This window comes from Labrus bergylta, chromosome 24 (genome assembly GCF_963930695.1).
Source record: "Labrus bergylta chromosome 24, fLabBer1.1, whole genome shotgun sequence".
Taxonomy (NCBI): Eukaryota; Metazoa; Chordata; class Actinopteri; order Labriformes; family Labridae; genus Labrus; species Labrus bergylta.
Window position 1 is genome coordinate 13051474 of NC_089218.1, and position 16137 is coordinate 13067610.

Here is a 16137-nt window from a genome sequence, read left to right on the forward strand (position 1 = left end):
TTCTTTGTTTTTTGTCTGCTCAACTTCACTTTTCATGCTGACTTTCCAGATTTGTTTTCTGTTTATTCCAAATAAACCAACAACAGAGTGAGTCACTGCCTGCGTGACAGAGGATCTCCAGACAGAGTCGTCATCACAAAGTGTTTAGATGTGTGTGTTCTGTAGTTTTACACAACGTTGTGTGTACATCTTCTTTTTTTTTTGTCTGTTACGAGTGAAGACTTTATCTGATGAATGTATTGAAACATGTTGAATGCTTTTGGGAGTTTACGAAGCAGCAAGGAATGTGTGTGTGTGTGTGTGTGTGTGTGTGTGTGTGTGTGTGTGTGTGTGTGTGTGTGTGTGTGTGTGTGTGTGTGTGTGTGTGTGTGTGTGTGTGTGTGTGTGTGTGTGTGTGTGTGTGTGTTTGTGTGTGTGTGTGTCTGACTGTGTTTGTGTGTGTGTGCTGATTAATGTTGAGCAGCAGCTGATTAGAATTTGTCCTGTTACAGAATAAAACAAAAAAAGGCGGTGATTCATTAAACGTTGTAAATGCAGTAAATATGTTCTGACCAATCACAGGGCTTGCTGTCTGCATCATTGCAATGCACAGTTACATTTGTGAAGAAGTGCATGTCGGGCTTCTGCGGCAGATGCTATGTGGTAGATTCAATGCATAAGTATCAGCAAAGGTAAAAGCCTTCAAAACAAAACAAAAGAATACTTAAGACAAAACTTCTGAATTGAAAACTGAAAATGACGCCTCTACGTTTTGATTTGTAGGCTAAGCGACTGGAGACAGCGAGCTGTTATTTAAATATGGTGTTTATTAAACTGTGTATACAATCAAAAGATGACACTAATGAATTCTTCTTCCTCTCAGTGATTCAGTACACTACAGAGAATAAGGAAACATGTGCCAGGTAGGTCATTACTTTTCATTACATAGAAGATATATTGAAATGCCTCGTGTGATGTGACTTGAGTCATTATCAGTAATGTAAATTGAAACAATCTGGAGTCTAGAGTTAGAGAGAAACGAGTAAACCTGATCGTTGTTCCTTATCTCTGCTGCCCGTCTTAATCTCAATTATGTTTAATAAAAAAATGCATTGTGGGTAATTTGACACAATGCATTTGACAGCAAGAGAAAATGCTCTTTAAGAAGCAGGAGCTCACTGTTTCTTTCCTCCCTTGTGTTTGCCGTTCTAGATTCCAACAGCAGTGCTCCCAGAATGCCTTGTGCTCAGACTACCCCTCAGGCTTCTGCTGTCACTGCCAGGCTGGTTTCTATGGAAACGGACGCCACTGTCTACCTGAGGGTAAGAGTGCCATCACTAACCTATTGATGTTTTGACTCTATGGTTTTTTAAATTTTAAACTATGTAATCCCTGTGTTGCTCGTCCAGGTGCTCCTCAGAGAGTTAGCGGGAAGGTGAGCGGGACAGTGACCGTGGGTTCGACTCCCGTGCCGCTTAACAACATCGATCTGCACGCCTACATCGTGGTGGGAGATGGTCGAGCGTACACCGCCATCAGCGAGGTTGGAGCCTGAACATTTAAATACACAAAGAATCTTAAAAAGTTGCTTCTTTTGTAAACTCTGTGCTGATTGGTCAGGTGCCTGAGCCGGTGGGCTGGGCTCTAATGCCCCTTGCACCAATCGGAGAGCTGTTTGGATGGCTGTTTGCTCTGGAGCTGCCCAATAGCCAAGCAGGATTCAAAATCACAGGTAAACTCGGTTTCGTGTGTGTGTGTGTGTGTGTGTGTGTGTTGCTTTCTACATACTGCATCTGGAGCACATGTGTGGAGAGATGGGGTAAGTCCTTTGCCGTGTGTGTGTGTGTGTGTGTGTGTGTGTGTGTGTGTGTGTGTGTGTGTGTGTGTGTGTGTGTGTGTGTGTGTGTCCCTCAGCCAGCTGTATTGTCTCCAGGGATGTGGTGTGATATCAAGCTTCCAACTCCCCTCTCTAACAGAAAGCAGCTGTGTGTGTGTGTGTGTGTGTGTGTGTGTGTGTGTGTGTGTGTTCTCTACAGATGTAACTATTGCAGACATTCTTTAAATGTCTTCAAATATCCAAAGTGAAAGTTGGATAGATATATTTTGATTGATTGATTATTTGTGTCACCAGGCGCTGAGTTCACTCGTCATGCAGAGGTTATCTTTTACCCCGGCAACCAGCGCCTGTCAATCATCCAGACGGGCCGTGGCCTTGACGACCACAACCACCTGACTGTGGACACTGTGCTGAGTGGAAACGTGCCCTTCCTGCCCCCTGGAGCTGAAATCACCATGGACCCCTTCAAGGAGACCTACCAGTACTACCCATCTGGTAACCATGACAACCCCATGAGACAGGTGTGTAATATGTGATGCATGTATTTGCATCAACACTTTTTAATCTCTGTTCCCTTCAGTTGCCACCTCCACCTCGGTGAGGGAGTTCACGGCGGTCTCGGCCGAGCGGGGCTCCGAGTCCTTCTCGTTCCAGCTCAAGCAGAACATAACCTACCGCGACTGTCGCCACGGCAACCGCGCCCCGGCTCCGGAGACGCTGCAGATCTCCATGGAGAGGGTGTTTGTGATGTACGTGAAGGAGGAGCGCATCCTGAGATACGCCATCACCAACAAGATCAGCCCGGTGGGAGGTGAGTCCCGACGCATCACAAACAGTGAGGACCAAATCCAGATGAAACCTTTTGAACAATAGGGCGCAGGTTTTAAATGCTAAGGAGAAGTGGAAATCGTATCGACTGTAAAGCTAACCAATACTGCCATCTTAAGAAGTTTCTTAGATTGGGTTTATTATCATCCATCCTCCTTATCCTCCTCTTAGTATGAAAGTTCATTTTACAAACAGTGGCAACACTCAAATGAGCTGGACTTCAGGCTTTAGGGTTTAAGAAGCCCATGTTGTTGGAGAGGTCGTCTGTTGGAGAGGTCGTCTCCCCTCAGGAGACTGGAACTGTGATGAAAGAATCTGGAGAGTAAACCTTAATTAGTTCCTGCAAAGCAACTTGTTCTTTATTCCAGCGGTCATTCAAAACACACTCAAAAGGCAGGAACAGAGCGCTGACTCAGCATGTGGGCTTCAAAAGAAGATCATTTGAGAAATGCTACTTTAGCATGTTTGGGAAAAGCAGCTGACAAAAAACCTTTGAGTTATTCTTAAATAGAAACACAATATGAAGAAACAAATCTTGTGTCATGTTGGATAATCACATAGGAAACAGGACAGGAGCGGTGTTCAGGGACGTTCAGTATATTCATCACTGCTGTGTGTGAACAGTCTCTGAGCGACTGTCAGTCTGTAACACACTGAAGGTGTTGAAAATTTGAGCCACAACTAGAGACCAGACCCCTAAAGTAATTGTTACAGTGCTGCTCAGAAACCTCAGCCAAACCACGGTGCTGAGTTAGAGACAGCTCAGCTTTAAAACACACACACACACACTGTGAGTGGAGGGTAAATCATACGTCGAAACCAGACAAAAAGATTTTAAAACATCTTTCTCTCTCTCTATCTCTTTCTTTTCTCTCTCTCTCTCTCTCTCTCTCGCTCTCTTTCTCTCACCCTCTCTTTCCCTCTCTCTCTTTCTCTCTCTCTCGTTCTCTTTCTCTCTCTCCCTCTCGCTCTCCCTCTCTCTTTCTCTCTCTCTCTCTTTCTCTCTCCTTTCTCTTTCTCTCTCTCTCTCTTTCTCTCTCCTTTCTCTTTCTCTCTCTAATAACTGTGTCACAGCTGACTTTTCATATTCCTCTTGTTTGGTTGCTTTGAAGCACATTATCGGTACGTTTGAATTGAGTGTGCACGTTGTAGCATGAGCAGCAAGATAAAACTGAAGAGTTCTGAAAGCCTGAGTAAGATCTGAGCATGATGCAACAGTGTGGGGAGAAAAAAAATGGCCGTCTCATAGTTGGCTCTGGTTCCTCAAAGTACTTTGTGGTAACAGAAACACAAAACTGAAACCACAATCCTTTGTGGTTATGGAGAGGAAGTTTGGCCTCAACGATTTGAGTTTTGCAAGGAAAACTGTTTTCAAATATACATGTACACTCCTGAAAATGTCTCGACCCCTTCAGAAGGACTTTTCTCCTGACCTGGCTGTGCACATTGAAAGAGACCTTTAGAGCCGATGAATACAGTTTCATGAAAATGTAAATGTGGAATTAATATTGTGTTTCTCTTGCGTCATTTCTGCTACTCCGTATCTCTTCTTGTGTTTGGAAGTGTGTGTGTGGCAAGCATCTTTTCCTATTTATGTTTTAATTGCAGTTAAATCTTTATTGCGTGTGAGTCAGCTGGACAAACAGAGGTTTTTGTTTGGATCCACTTCAATGGGAATCTTTGCACAGAAGGGGAACTCACAGCTCTTTCTCACACCTTCCCTTCTTTGTCTTTAAAGGGATACTTCACCCGTTGAAACATAAATCTGTGTTGACATTGGGTCATATATGTAGTAGAAATGTGGATGAAAGACACCAAATCCCAGAATGCACAGCACCGTAGGCCACTCCCACTAAAATCCTCTAGTTCAGAATCAGAAATACTTAATTAATCCCAGAGGGATTAGAATTGATCTTGGAAATTCCTGACAGAAAACAGACTCTATGTGTCTGTTTCATAGGCAAACAGTGAGAGCACCGACACTACCAGGCTGCCCCAGCTCGAGCCGGCCCGGGCTCCTCGTCCTTACCGCCACCGACAGGCAGGCCTTGTGTCTCGGCTGCTGAGCTGGCAGCGGCCGGCAGTGTCCAGCAATATAGCGGCGAGACGGTTGCTGCCGACAGGCCAGTCTTGTGTCGCGGTGGCCCCAGCAGCCCCGGCAGCCCCGGCGGCCAGCGGCCAAGACACAAGACCGGCCTGTCGGCAGCAACCGTCTCGCCGCTATATTTATATTTTCACCATTATCAGCTTTCTCCATAGAGCCTGTTAGCATAGCTTCCAAGCAATATGGCGGACGTTAAAGAACCCATATTATGCCCTTTTTGGGGTTCGTATATTTCATCTATGTTCCTACTTTTGTACGTTCACAATAGCTAAAGTCCGAAAAAAGTGTCTGTTTTCATGTACTGCTCCGCCTTGCTCCCTCTACGCTCTGAGTCCGTTAGCTACGCTCTGCTGAGCCCCCACTGCAGAGCCCCACATGGGCCAAGTCTGCTCTGATTGGTCTGCCGATCCGCTCTGTCGTTATTGGTCAGTTGCTCAGCACACTTCTCAGAAATTTCACAACAGCTTCCAGTGATGCAAATATCGTCATTTTGCGTCACTGGAAGCTCCTTTTCAGACTCAGAAATACAAAGATTTCCCATCTCAGGGGAAAATGAGGGCAGGATTCACGACCATTCAAAAATACTACCAGGTTTCTAATGATACAAAGATTAATGCAAATGGGTGAAGTATCCCTTTAACTTCTCTTCACATTATCTGATCGCCTGTTCCCTCAGGTACCAGCTGAACACCAGGGATGTGTAAAGTCATACAGCATGTTGTTTTTCTGTCAACACTTTTCTTTACCTGCTCCGTCTGATGGAAACCAGAAACACACCAACAGAGACGGTCAAAAGATGAAGAGGAGAAAAAGGGGTTTAAGAGAGTAAAGCAACGTTTCCCCCTGTGTTTGAATTCAGACCAAGTTTCTGCCATTTAAATGTCAACACGCTGATTATAAAGGTTATGATGACACATCTCACTCACATACACACACACACACACACACACACACACACACACACACACACACACACACACACACACACACACACACACAGTGATACACCCAGAGCACAGCTGGAAGAGCTTTCAGGGATCAGGGGTTTTGTAAACACGGGTTAAGTGGTGTATGTGTGTGTGTGTGTGTTCAAGGGTCTTACACTTTCTGGGAAATAATATCCCAGCCAATGACAGATTTTCTGGAGGGGGGGGTTGGTTGCCGGGTAGAATAGCTGCCCACTGATGTCATGAGAATGTGAGATTGTAGGAGACCTTCAGACACTGAACTGATAGAAAAAGTATCAGAAATGACAAATGATTTTAAACTCCACATGAGTTTGAAGGACATTCTGGATCAGATTGAGACATTTCGTCTGGACCTGGAGCAACACGGCCGCTTGCTGCCCCTTTAAGTTATTCATCTAAGTCAAAGCTGCTAAAAAAAAAACCTTTTCCTTTTTCAAACCACCATATTTTAAATTCAGGTCATTCCTCTGTGTCAGTAAAAGTAATCGATGATAGATAAAACAGTTCAGGGTGATTTAAAGAGGGGTCACGTCACCTTGAACCACCCTGACAGAGTTACAGCTACGCCTCTGTGAAACCAGCCCGTTGGTGTGGAGGAGTAAAAAGCTACAGGTGGGAAACTGCAGTCCACGCTTTGATGGAGTGTAGTGTGTGTGTGTTCTCTCTCTCTAATTAGCCCTCGGTCTTCTCTCCCATCCACATGCTACTCGCCCTCTCATCTCCTCGTCCTCTCAGCCACATTCAGCACTTTGAAGAGTCTCTCTCTCTCTCTCTCTCTCTCTCTCTCTCTCGCTCTTTGATAATGAGCCAAAGTTGGCCTCTGGCTGGAGGAGATGGGAGCAAGCTGTGCTGCATGTCTGTGCGTTTGGTTTTGTTTAGGTCTCTGTGTGTGTGTGTGTGTGTGTGTGTGTGTGTGTGTGTGTCTTTGCATTTTATAGCTGATGATGGTAAAGACCATCCTTTAACACTTACACATCATTTAAAGCAGTTATTACTGATGTTCCTTTGGGTGGTTTATGTTTCTTATTATTGTAGAAGAATGCTCATATGTTGGCAATATGGCAGGCTGGACTCCAAACCGCCAACAACATGTTAAACTAGCAAACACTGAAAGGTTTTAATAGAGTAAGGAAGTTTGAAAAATATGTTTTTTCAGCCATCAGAAGTGTTTTTTTTTTTTTTTGCTTGGAATTAAAGCCAAACTGTTTTATCGGTGGGAATCAAAGGGTAACTCCTGATACGGAACAATAAGATACAAGACGCTTCAAACCGGAATGATAAAATACAACACCATAGGAAATGATTTGATACAGTACGATTCAAAACTATAGGACACAAGATGATATGATACAGTTGGAACGTGCTCAAACTAGGAAAAAAATGCTTTTGAAAAACTTGGAGATGTTAGAGCAAAGAAAGGTTTGAAGACTGAGGAAGAGCTGGCTAAACACTGAAGCTTCAGTGGCAGCCTGCGTGCATATTAGAGCATAACTATATTTCTCTCTCATTCCTTTCTGATCATGTCCCATGGTTTTCTCAACTGGGCTCTTTTTCCTGAAATGTCTGAGGTTTGTCTTTGTCTTTGATTTTCATGTGCGTCGTTATGAGGAAACCCCGACCACACATCCGCTCACTCGTCCGTCTGCCTCTCTCTCTCTCTCTCTCTCTCTCTCTCTCTCTCATGTATACGTGTGTCTAACTTCATCCATATGTTGAATATTGAGAACGTGAAGGGAGTCACTTCCTCAGAGGAAATGTCCTCTGGGAGTTTGTCTGGAGTGATTTCACATGTGCGTCTGGTTAGGGCTGTCTTGTAATCATCGCTACAATCATGTGACTCGAGCTGATCCACATCCCAATTCATCTCAATTAAGGACATTTGCAGTCCTGCAGTTTGTGCTGTGCGTTTTCCTTTTTTATGTCCCTCTGGATGCAGAATCTGCCTTCCTGAAGTGTTTTGACATCCATGGTCCAATAGGTAGCGTAATGTTAGTTTCAGCATGGTGCATTCAAATACAAATCGTTCTATATCGTTTCTTCTCCTTCATTGCAGTTGAGCCATCCGGGCCAGAGCTGGTGAACCCATGCTACGCTGGGAATCACGACTGTGACACCACAGCGCAGTGCATCCCACTGGAGGGCCAGGACTTCCAGTGCCAGTGTGCCACTGGTTACAGAGGAGATGGACGCAACTGTTATGGTATGTTTGTCTTACTGCATTACAAAGTGCCTTTGCTTAATTGAACGCAGTCTGTCTCCATTATACACTCGCACAAACACATGTAGACAACGTTAAAGACAGTTCATGGCAGCGTGCCTGTGTTCCATCAACATCTGTCCATCGTGTGATAGGGGTCAAGTACAGGTTGCATGGAATGAATCATCTCCTCCTCCTCTCCTCTCCTCTCCTCTCCTCTCCTCTCCTCCCCCTCCTTTCCTCTCCTCCGCTACTCTCCTCTCCTCTCCTCCTGTCTGCCTCTCCTCCTCTCCTCTGTAAACTTGTTTTGCTCTCCTCTCCTCTCCTCTCCTCTTCTCTTCTCTTCTCCTCTCCTCTCCTCTCCTCTCCTCTCCTCTTTTCTCCTCTCTTCTCTTCTCCTCTCCTCTCCTCTCCTCCCCCTCCTTTCCTCTCGTCCGCTATTCTCCTCTCCTCCTCTCCTCTGTAAACTTATTTTGCTCTCCTCTCCTCCTCCTCTCCTCTCCTCTCCTCTCCTCTCCTCTCCTCCTCCTTTTCTCTCCCTGCAGACGTAGACGAGTGTGCTGAGAACCAGAGTTCCTGCGGGGCTCACGCTCAGTGTGTGAACCTGCCGGGCAGCCATCGCTGCCAGTGCCAGAGCGGCTACGAGTTCGGCTTCGATGGGCGTACCTGTGTTGGTAAGTTGCATTGAGAGGAGAGCTCTAGAGACATAACATGAGCATGTACAGACAATGAGGGCCAGGAATTGTTAGAAGAAGAAGAAATGGGACAAACAGCTGGGTATCAGATACTGCTTTGTGTTTATACATTCAGGGAAACAAAATATTTGACTGAAAATGCAAACAACCCCACAAACATGATTTACATGAAGTCATCTGGATTACACAACAGCAAGAAGCCACATGCTGTACACATTAACATGCAAGTCTTCCCTACACTGTCCTTTGTAGGTTTTCTGTGTATTTTGTGTGGGGCTGATAAACCATGTGTTAAGCTTTACCAAAGAAATGTAGCTATGAACTCAGAGAAGTCTGAAGATGTGCTGACTCATGGTAAGGCCGCAGATGGATTGGAACATTGGCCCCCAAGAGGAACATTAACCGTCAGTACATTTCATGGCAGTCAGTGCAACGATTGTTGAGATGTTTTTTGAGACACTTCTCTATCCCCAGAGCCATGCTGTGAGCTTTTCCCCCAAAAAGAAACCAGAATTAAGACCATTTCAGGCATACCATGGTTATTTATTCACAGTTTCTATTTTAGTTTTCACTAAGGCAACAGTTATACTTGGAGAGTCTGACACATGATCTCTTGATGTGTTTGTTTTGTGGTGAAATTGTTTCAACACATGCTCCCAGCAGCTGTTGTTTTTTTCTCTAAAGTGAATGAAATCCCCCTATAGTGGTTTGAACTTTGGCTGCGCTCCATCCAAACAAAGAAATTAGCTAAAGCCACTCAACGTATGATACGATACAAGCAACAGGAAGCAGTACAGTATGGGGCTGCACGGAGGTCCAGTGGCTGGGGCTGTCACCTCACAGCGAGGTTCCTGGTTTCAATCCCCGTCTGTCAGGAGCCTCTCTGTGAGGAGGTTCCTGGTTTGAATCCCCGTCTGACAGGAGCCTCTCTGTGTGGAGGTTCCTGGTTTGAATCCCCGTCTGACAGGAGCCTCTCTGTGTGGAGGTTCCTGGTTTGAATCCCCGTCTGACAGGAGCCTCTCTGTGTGGAGGTTCCTGGTTTGTCTGTGTGATACAAGTGATCATCTTTATATGCTAATGAAAAGGAAGCATCTGTAATCATAAAATATTGTTGCTATGGTAACAGTGTCCTGCACAATCATTTTTTTTTTTAGTGACCAAATCACGTTCTGTCCTTGAGTTGTTGGTCACACAAGCGATTCTTTTTGCAAGTAGACCTCCGTGTTCCCAAAAAAATGAGTAATTGGAAGAGATCGGCATGTTTGTCCCAACACAGGCATAACATTTCTTCCACAGCAGCATCGCACAGCTGCAAAAGCGAGAAAACACAGCGAGAGAGAGAGAGAGAGAGAGGAGGATGGGCGGCAAATGTGAGAACAAGGCTGGGAACTAACAGGAGAAGGAGTAGGGTGAGATTAGACAGGAGAGGGGGGTGAAAGTGAAAGACAAATGGAGCAATGACACAGTGTGTGTTTTTTTGCTTTGGAATGTGTGGAGGAGAGAAGTCCTGTCGGTGTGTGTGTCCTACTTTCACCCATCAGTATGAACTCTTGATGAACTTCCTTTGAACCCTCTTTACCTTCCTCCTTTACAGAGGATATCATATTTTTTCTTTATCTTCTGGAGGTTCAGTGTGTGCTTGAACATTTTTTGTGCCCCTTTTTTATTTATTTTTATTTTTTTAGATATGGATGAATGCAGCTCCTCTCCTTGTCACACCGATGCCAGATGTATCAACGGGCTGGGATCCTTCCAGTGTCAGTGCAGGCTTGGGTTCTATGGGGACGGTTTCTATTGTTCTCAGCAGGAAGGTCAGTGAAAACGTCTGCAATAACCTACCATTGTGGTTGTTAGTCATTATCATATTTGATCATGTTTTGTGAAACTAGGGAGCATTATTCTCCTTCTGGTGCTTTTTTTCAGAGCTGTCAATATGAATAGCAGTGACTTTTCAAACAGTAACCCTGTACATTCTCTGGATACATAGCAAAAGAGTTTGTTTGATAGGAACATAAATACCCCAAAATAAATGTGTCCACAGGTCAGACAGTCCGCCCTAAGAGCCAGTGTGAGCAGCACAGAGATAACCTGCAGAGCAGAGGGGAGCCAAGTGTTGGAGCCTTCATCCCACAGTGTAACTCTAACGGACAGTACCGATCACAGCAGGTGGGCAAAGTGTCTGATATCGGACTGATGAGATGTGTGAAGCGACGACTCATTCCTCAACCTGGACTTATTCATTGCAGTGTCACGGCTCCACGGGACATTGTTGGTGCGTGAACAGCAGGGGGCAGGAGAGAGTGGGGACCAGGACTCCACCTGGTACAGCACCCACAGACTGTGACATACCAGGTGAGATTAACATCCCCCTGATCTCTCTAAAACCATCAGATGAGTAATCACTGAGAGCAACATCTCCAAATCAAAGCAACTGTTTCTCTACTAGTTGGAAGAATAAGGTGTATATATATATATATATATATATATATATATATATATATATTATATTTTTACAGTTTTGTCTTTTTCCTCCCCAGATGAGCCAGAGCGTCCCAGAACTCACTGTGAGCACCACAGAGACAGCGTGCAGACCACCAGTCCAGAGGGGTACCCTATACTTGGAGCCTTCGTACCTCAGTGTGACGATATTGGGCAGTATGTTCCTTTGCAGGTATGTCACAAATGAAGTGTTTAAAAGGACATAACCTGCATCTGAAAGAATGCAACCCTGAGCTGATATCTCTGTGATTGATTTTTTTTGCTGATGTATTCTACAGTGTCATGGTTCCTCTGGACATTGTTGGTGTGTGGACCATAATGGACAGGAGAGAGATGGGACAAGAACACCACCTGGTACAACACCAACAGACTGTGACAAACCAGGTGAGGGATTGGTTCATAGCTCATTGAAAACTATTGAAAAAAGACGCTGGCGCTGCATGTAATCCAGTTACATATAAGATTTCACAGCAGAGTGTAATATAAACTGCTGAAGCACACCTACTTGTTTTCATGGATCTAGACAAAAACATGCTCCTATATGCAGATGACACCATCCGGGTGTGCCTCAGCAACAAGAAGGTGGAGAGAAAAAGAAGTGAACTGCCTCATTAGTGTTAGCAAAGAGGGAGGATAAGTTGTCTAAAGCTTGGGAGTTAAAGATTTGGGCAAAGATGAATTTAAAAAGTGCATTTGAAAGCAATTATGACAAAGAAATCACGGCTTAGCTCAGCAGCACTTTAATTAATAGTTATTCTGTTCCTCCCCAGATGAGCCGGAGCGTCCCAGAACTCACTGTGAGCATCACAGAGACAGAGTGCAGACCACCAGTCCAGAGGGGTACCCTATAGTCGGAGCCTACGTACCTCAGTGTGACGCTAACGGACAGTACAGATCATTACAAGTCAGTGCTTGTCATTTGTTCTCTCGTTCTAAGCGAGTAAATATTGGTCATTTAATCATATTTTTTTAATTTTTAATAGACGTGGATTTGTTATGTTTTAGTGTCATGGTTCCACTGGACACTGTTGGTGTGTGGACAGTAGGGGGCAGGAGAGAGCAGGATCCAGAACTCCTCCTGGCACACCAAGCAAAGACTGTGACAAACCAGGTGAGGTTTAAGACTGTATTCAGACTCAGGACTGATGTTTGACTGATGTAAAGCCAGCAGACCATTAGTTTAGCATTAAAAACTGTGAGATGACCATTAGTTTAGCATAAAAACTGTAAGATGGGGACTACAATGTTTGGTAATATTTATAAGTATGTTTTTTCTGGTAGGTGTTAAAATGTTACATGCTAGCAGTTAGCTTAAGGGATGCTGGTTGGCTATTTTTGTGTCATCTTAGGAAGCAATTTGTGATGAGACAAGCTAATCACCTGCTAGCTTCATATAAACAATCTCGTTAAAAAAAAATGGGTTATATAACATACAGATGCGGGAGCTGTGTCAATCTTCCCATCTGAGCTTAAAGGCTTTATATGTGATTTTTGGATCCAGTAGATGTCGCCCTTGAGCACCAGCATGAAACCAAAACAACTCACACTGCATTGTTGTGTTAGCATGGTAATGCTAGCGAGCTTTATTATGCTCGTATCTTCACACTGCATGCAAATAAAGGGAGAGTAGTCTATAGAATTGGAATCAAATTAGAGCTGCGATTTGGAATTGGACGCTTTTTTCCGATGCAAATTTGTTTGCGGATGTTTGCTTTTCAGTGTCTATAAATATTAGTTTTTTCTGCCTAGATGAGCCAGAGCGTCCCAGAACTCACTGTGAGCACCACAGAGACAGCGTGCAGACCACCAGTCCAGAGGGGTACCCTACACTTGGAGCCTACGTACCTCAATGTGACGCTAACGGACTGTACACACCCCTGCAGGTTAGAATTTTACTTTTGATTTGCTAACTGACAGAACTGATTTCATTGTTTAAATGTTACACAAGAATTTGTTGCTAAATTCAAATTACTTAATGTACAATTTTCAGTGTCACGGCTCTAGTGGACACTGCTGGTGTGTAGACGGCAATGGGCAGGAAAGAGCGGGAACCAGGACCTCACCCGGGGCACCACCAACAGACTGTGACAAAGCAGGTAAACAAACAGGTTCCACCGTGAGCGCTTAAAGCTGTTTTCTTACCAGCAGGTGCATTATGTCATCTCTCCTCAAGGCTGTCTTACTAAACATTGACCTGGTGAACTGCCTAATTCCTCAGCTCAATGACAAGTCAAACAGATGTTTTACGTGAGTGTGAGTCTAACCTTGTAAGTGGTGCACTATCGAGGTCATTGGGTCAATGCGTTGGAATGCCTGGAAAAACAGGTGACCTCACTGCCAGACTGTGTGTGGTAAGAAGGTATACAGCGACAGAGTTCAACTTTAAGATAAAGCCTAACAAGAGGTTTAGTTTATACATTTGGCTGTTTACAAAAAGCAACCTGAGCTGGGATTTTTTTGTTGGAAGTTTAAAAGGACTTGGTGAATATAGGGTGAATGGATTTAATGATTTTAAATCTATTCTAACTTTGAGTTAGAAGATGAACATGCCCCCAGTGATCCCTTTCAAATGTGCCTTTTAGAAGAACATCTGTTTTTCATGAACACACGTCTATTCCCCATATGTAGCAAATTTTATTTGGTTTCCCTTTTGCCTTGAATAGATAGGACAGCGGCCCACTGCAATGAGGACTGTAGCACATGGGGCATCACAACAGTTTGGCTATCTGGCCTCCCTATCTGTGATTTAAAGTCCTAGCATTAAAGGATGAAGAATTCACAATTTACAATGATTATTGCTTATTAGGAATTTGGAGGATGCTTCAAAAAAGTGTATTCATATTAATGGTCATTACTTTGGTGATTTCATAAAATGCACAGTATTTGGTTTTCCACAAATAACTGAAAAAATAAGGGCTGATGCACTCTGTAACACAAACTTGAGAGGACAAGTTAAATAAAAAGAGTAGATTCAATATTGAAAATGAATCTACTTTATTGAAAATGTAAAACAAATGCTTTCCTGGGTACGACCATTACTTGTGTAAAAGAACTTTAAATATCCAAAACTCAGCTCCAATTGTTGTCTACCTTTACACATGTCTATACACTAACTATACATCTCTAATGATAGTTGGTATCCAACTGACCTGATATAGTATACATAGAGTATCTGTGTGATCCTTTTCTTTTCTATCTTTAACAACCAGATGAACCAGAGCATCCTAAAACTCACTGTGAGCAGCGCAGAGACCGAGCACAGGCTTCCAGTTCAGAGGGATATCCTATACCAGGACTGTTTGTTCCTCAGTGTGATTCCAATGGACAATACACCCTTCAACAGGTAACACCTGATGTTCATGTATGATGTATATGGGGCGGCAGTAGCTCAGTCTGTAGGGACTTGGGTTGGGAATCGGAGGGTCGCCTGCTCAAGTCACGGACCATGTCCTGAAATTGTTCTGGTAGCTGGAGAGGTGCCAGTCCACTTCCTTGAGCACTGCCGAGGTGCCCTTGAGCAAGGCACTGAACCCCAAAACTGCTCTGGAGCGCTCGCTGTGGGCAGCCCCCTCACTCTGAGACCTCTGTTCTCTTTCTTTCTTTTTTTAAACTGTTCTTCTTATAATCTGGCGTTCCACATGGTTTAGTGTTCGGCCCACTACAATTTCTCACCCCTTCATCCCTCCTGCATTATTTGGATTATTGGATTAATGCATGTCCATAGGATGCTGTTTGTGCATGTGTGTGTGTATTTCGGCCTATGTGTGTGTTCATTAAACAGAGTGTAAAACTGAATTCCTCCTTGCCGGATTAATAAAGTATAAATTATTATTATAAAGTCATAATGTCTTTCGACTGTTATGACGATGCGCTTTTATTGTGTATTTCAGTGTCACAGCTCTACTGGATATTGTTGGTGTGTGGACAACAGGGGAGAGGAGAGAGCTGGAACCAGGACTCCACCTGGTTCAACACCTGTGGACTGTGAAAGACCAGGTGAGACTGTTGAGTGTTGTGGCACAGGACTTATTTCAGCATCTAAACCAGGAGCAAAGAGGCTGCATTTATTGTAGTCCATGAGGGCTATGAGTAGTTCTTCAATAGAGTTGTAGTAGCCCTTACAGGAAGGATCAAGGTTGTCCAAATAAAGCAGGAGGGATGTAGGGGTGAGAAATTGTAGTTGGCCGAACACTAAACCATGTGGAACGCCAGTTTATAAGAAAAATAGGCCATAAAAAAATAAGCTTAAGCGATAAAACTTTATTAAAATGTATCTGCATGAACTTTGTGAAAGATGTTGGTGTGAGGAATCTGTCTTTCTTAAAGCCTCTGTACACCCACACAAGTGTTAGTGATGGAGACCATGATTATACCACTTCTCATGAATTTGTGGGTGTGGTCCAGTTTGTTTGACCGACAGCTCCACTACCTGTTTATTTTGAAGAAACAGTTTGAGAAGGAGGACGTGATGACCTGTTATGGTACTTTTTTGTGCTTAAAATGTATTAGTTCATAATGTCCAGCCAGTTTTGTGCATGTGTGAAACGTGCCATTATATGGAGCTTTGGAGCAGGGGGAGGTGTTTAAACTAGCATAATACTCCGTAACATTTGTGTTTCCTAAAGACTTGTTCAAATGTTTTCATTTTTTCTCTTCCAGATGAACCTCAACGTCCTCAAAGTCACTGTGAGCACCACAGAGACAGCGTGCAGACCACCAGTCCAGAGGGGTATCCTTTATATGGAGCATATGCACCTCAGTGTGACGCTAATGGACAGTACACACCCCTGCAGGTACATATTTGTTGACTTATTTCAGTCCGTTTTAAAACCAAGGTTTTAAACACTAATATGTTGTCATTGTTTCAGTGTTATAGCTCCACTGGAGAATGTTGGTGTGTGGACAGTACAGGGCAGGAGAGACCAGGAACCAGAACCTCAGCTGGTACTCAACCCAAAGACTGTGACAAACCAGGTGAGGCTAAACATGTTTCTCATTACACCTGGTTCTGTCATCTTAACCCTCCTACA

The 16137-nt window shown here is 44.0% G+C and overlaps 1 protein-coding gene across 1 annotated transcript in view; it reads left to right on the plus strand.

Moving 5' to 3' along the window:
- The window catches only part of nid2a (nidogen 2a (osteonidogen)), a 41211-nt gene that overhangs the window by 14901 nt on the left and 10173 nt on the right, over window positions 1–16137 (plus strand). The window contains exons 9-29 of the mRNA XM_065951821.1: window positions 863–902; window positions 1192–1301; window positions 1389–1522; window positions 1600–1711; window positions 2111–2311; window positions 2397–2627; window positions 7770–7916; window positions 8459–8587; window positions 10294–10419; window positions 10650–10774; window positions 10855–10960; window positions 11146–11279; window positions 11386–11491; window positions 11878–12011; window positions 12113–12218; window positions 12857–12990; window positions 13098–13203; window positions 14317–14450; window positions 14998–15103; window positions 15767–15900; window positions 15976–16081. Of these exons, the coding sequence (XP_065807893.1) occupies window positions 863–902; window positions 1192–1301; window positions 1389–1522; window positions 1600–1711; window positions 2111–2311; window positions 2397–2627; window positions 7770–7916; window positions 8459–8587; window positions 10294–10419; window positions 10650–10774; window positions 10855–10960; window positions 11146–11279; window positions 11386–11491; window positions 11878–12011; window positions 12113–12218; window positions 12857–12990; window positions 13098–13203; window positions 14317–14450; window positions 14998–15103; window positions 15767–15900; window positions 15976–16081 (2661 nt within the window). The remainder of the gene's footprint in view (window positions 1–862; window positions 903–1191; window positions 1302–1388; window positions 1523–1599; window positions 1712–2110; window positions 2312–2396; window positions 2628–7769; window positions 7917–8458; window positions 8588–10293; window positions 10420–10649; window positions 10775–10854; window positions 10961–11145; window positions 11280–11385; window positions 11492–11877; window positions 12012–12112; window positions 12219–12856; window positions 12991–13097; window positions 13204–14316; window positions 14451–14997; window positions 15104–15766; window positions 15901–15975; window positions 16082–16137) is intronic.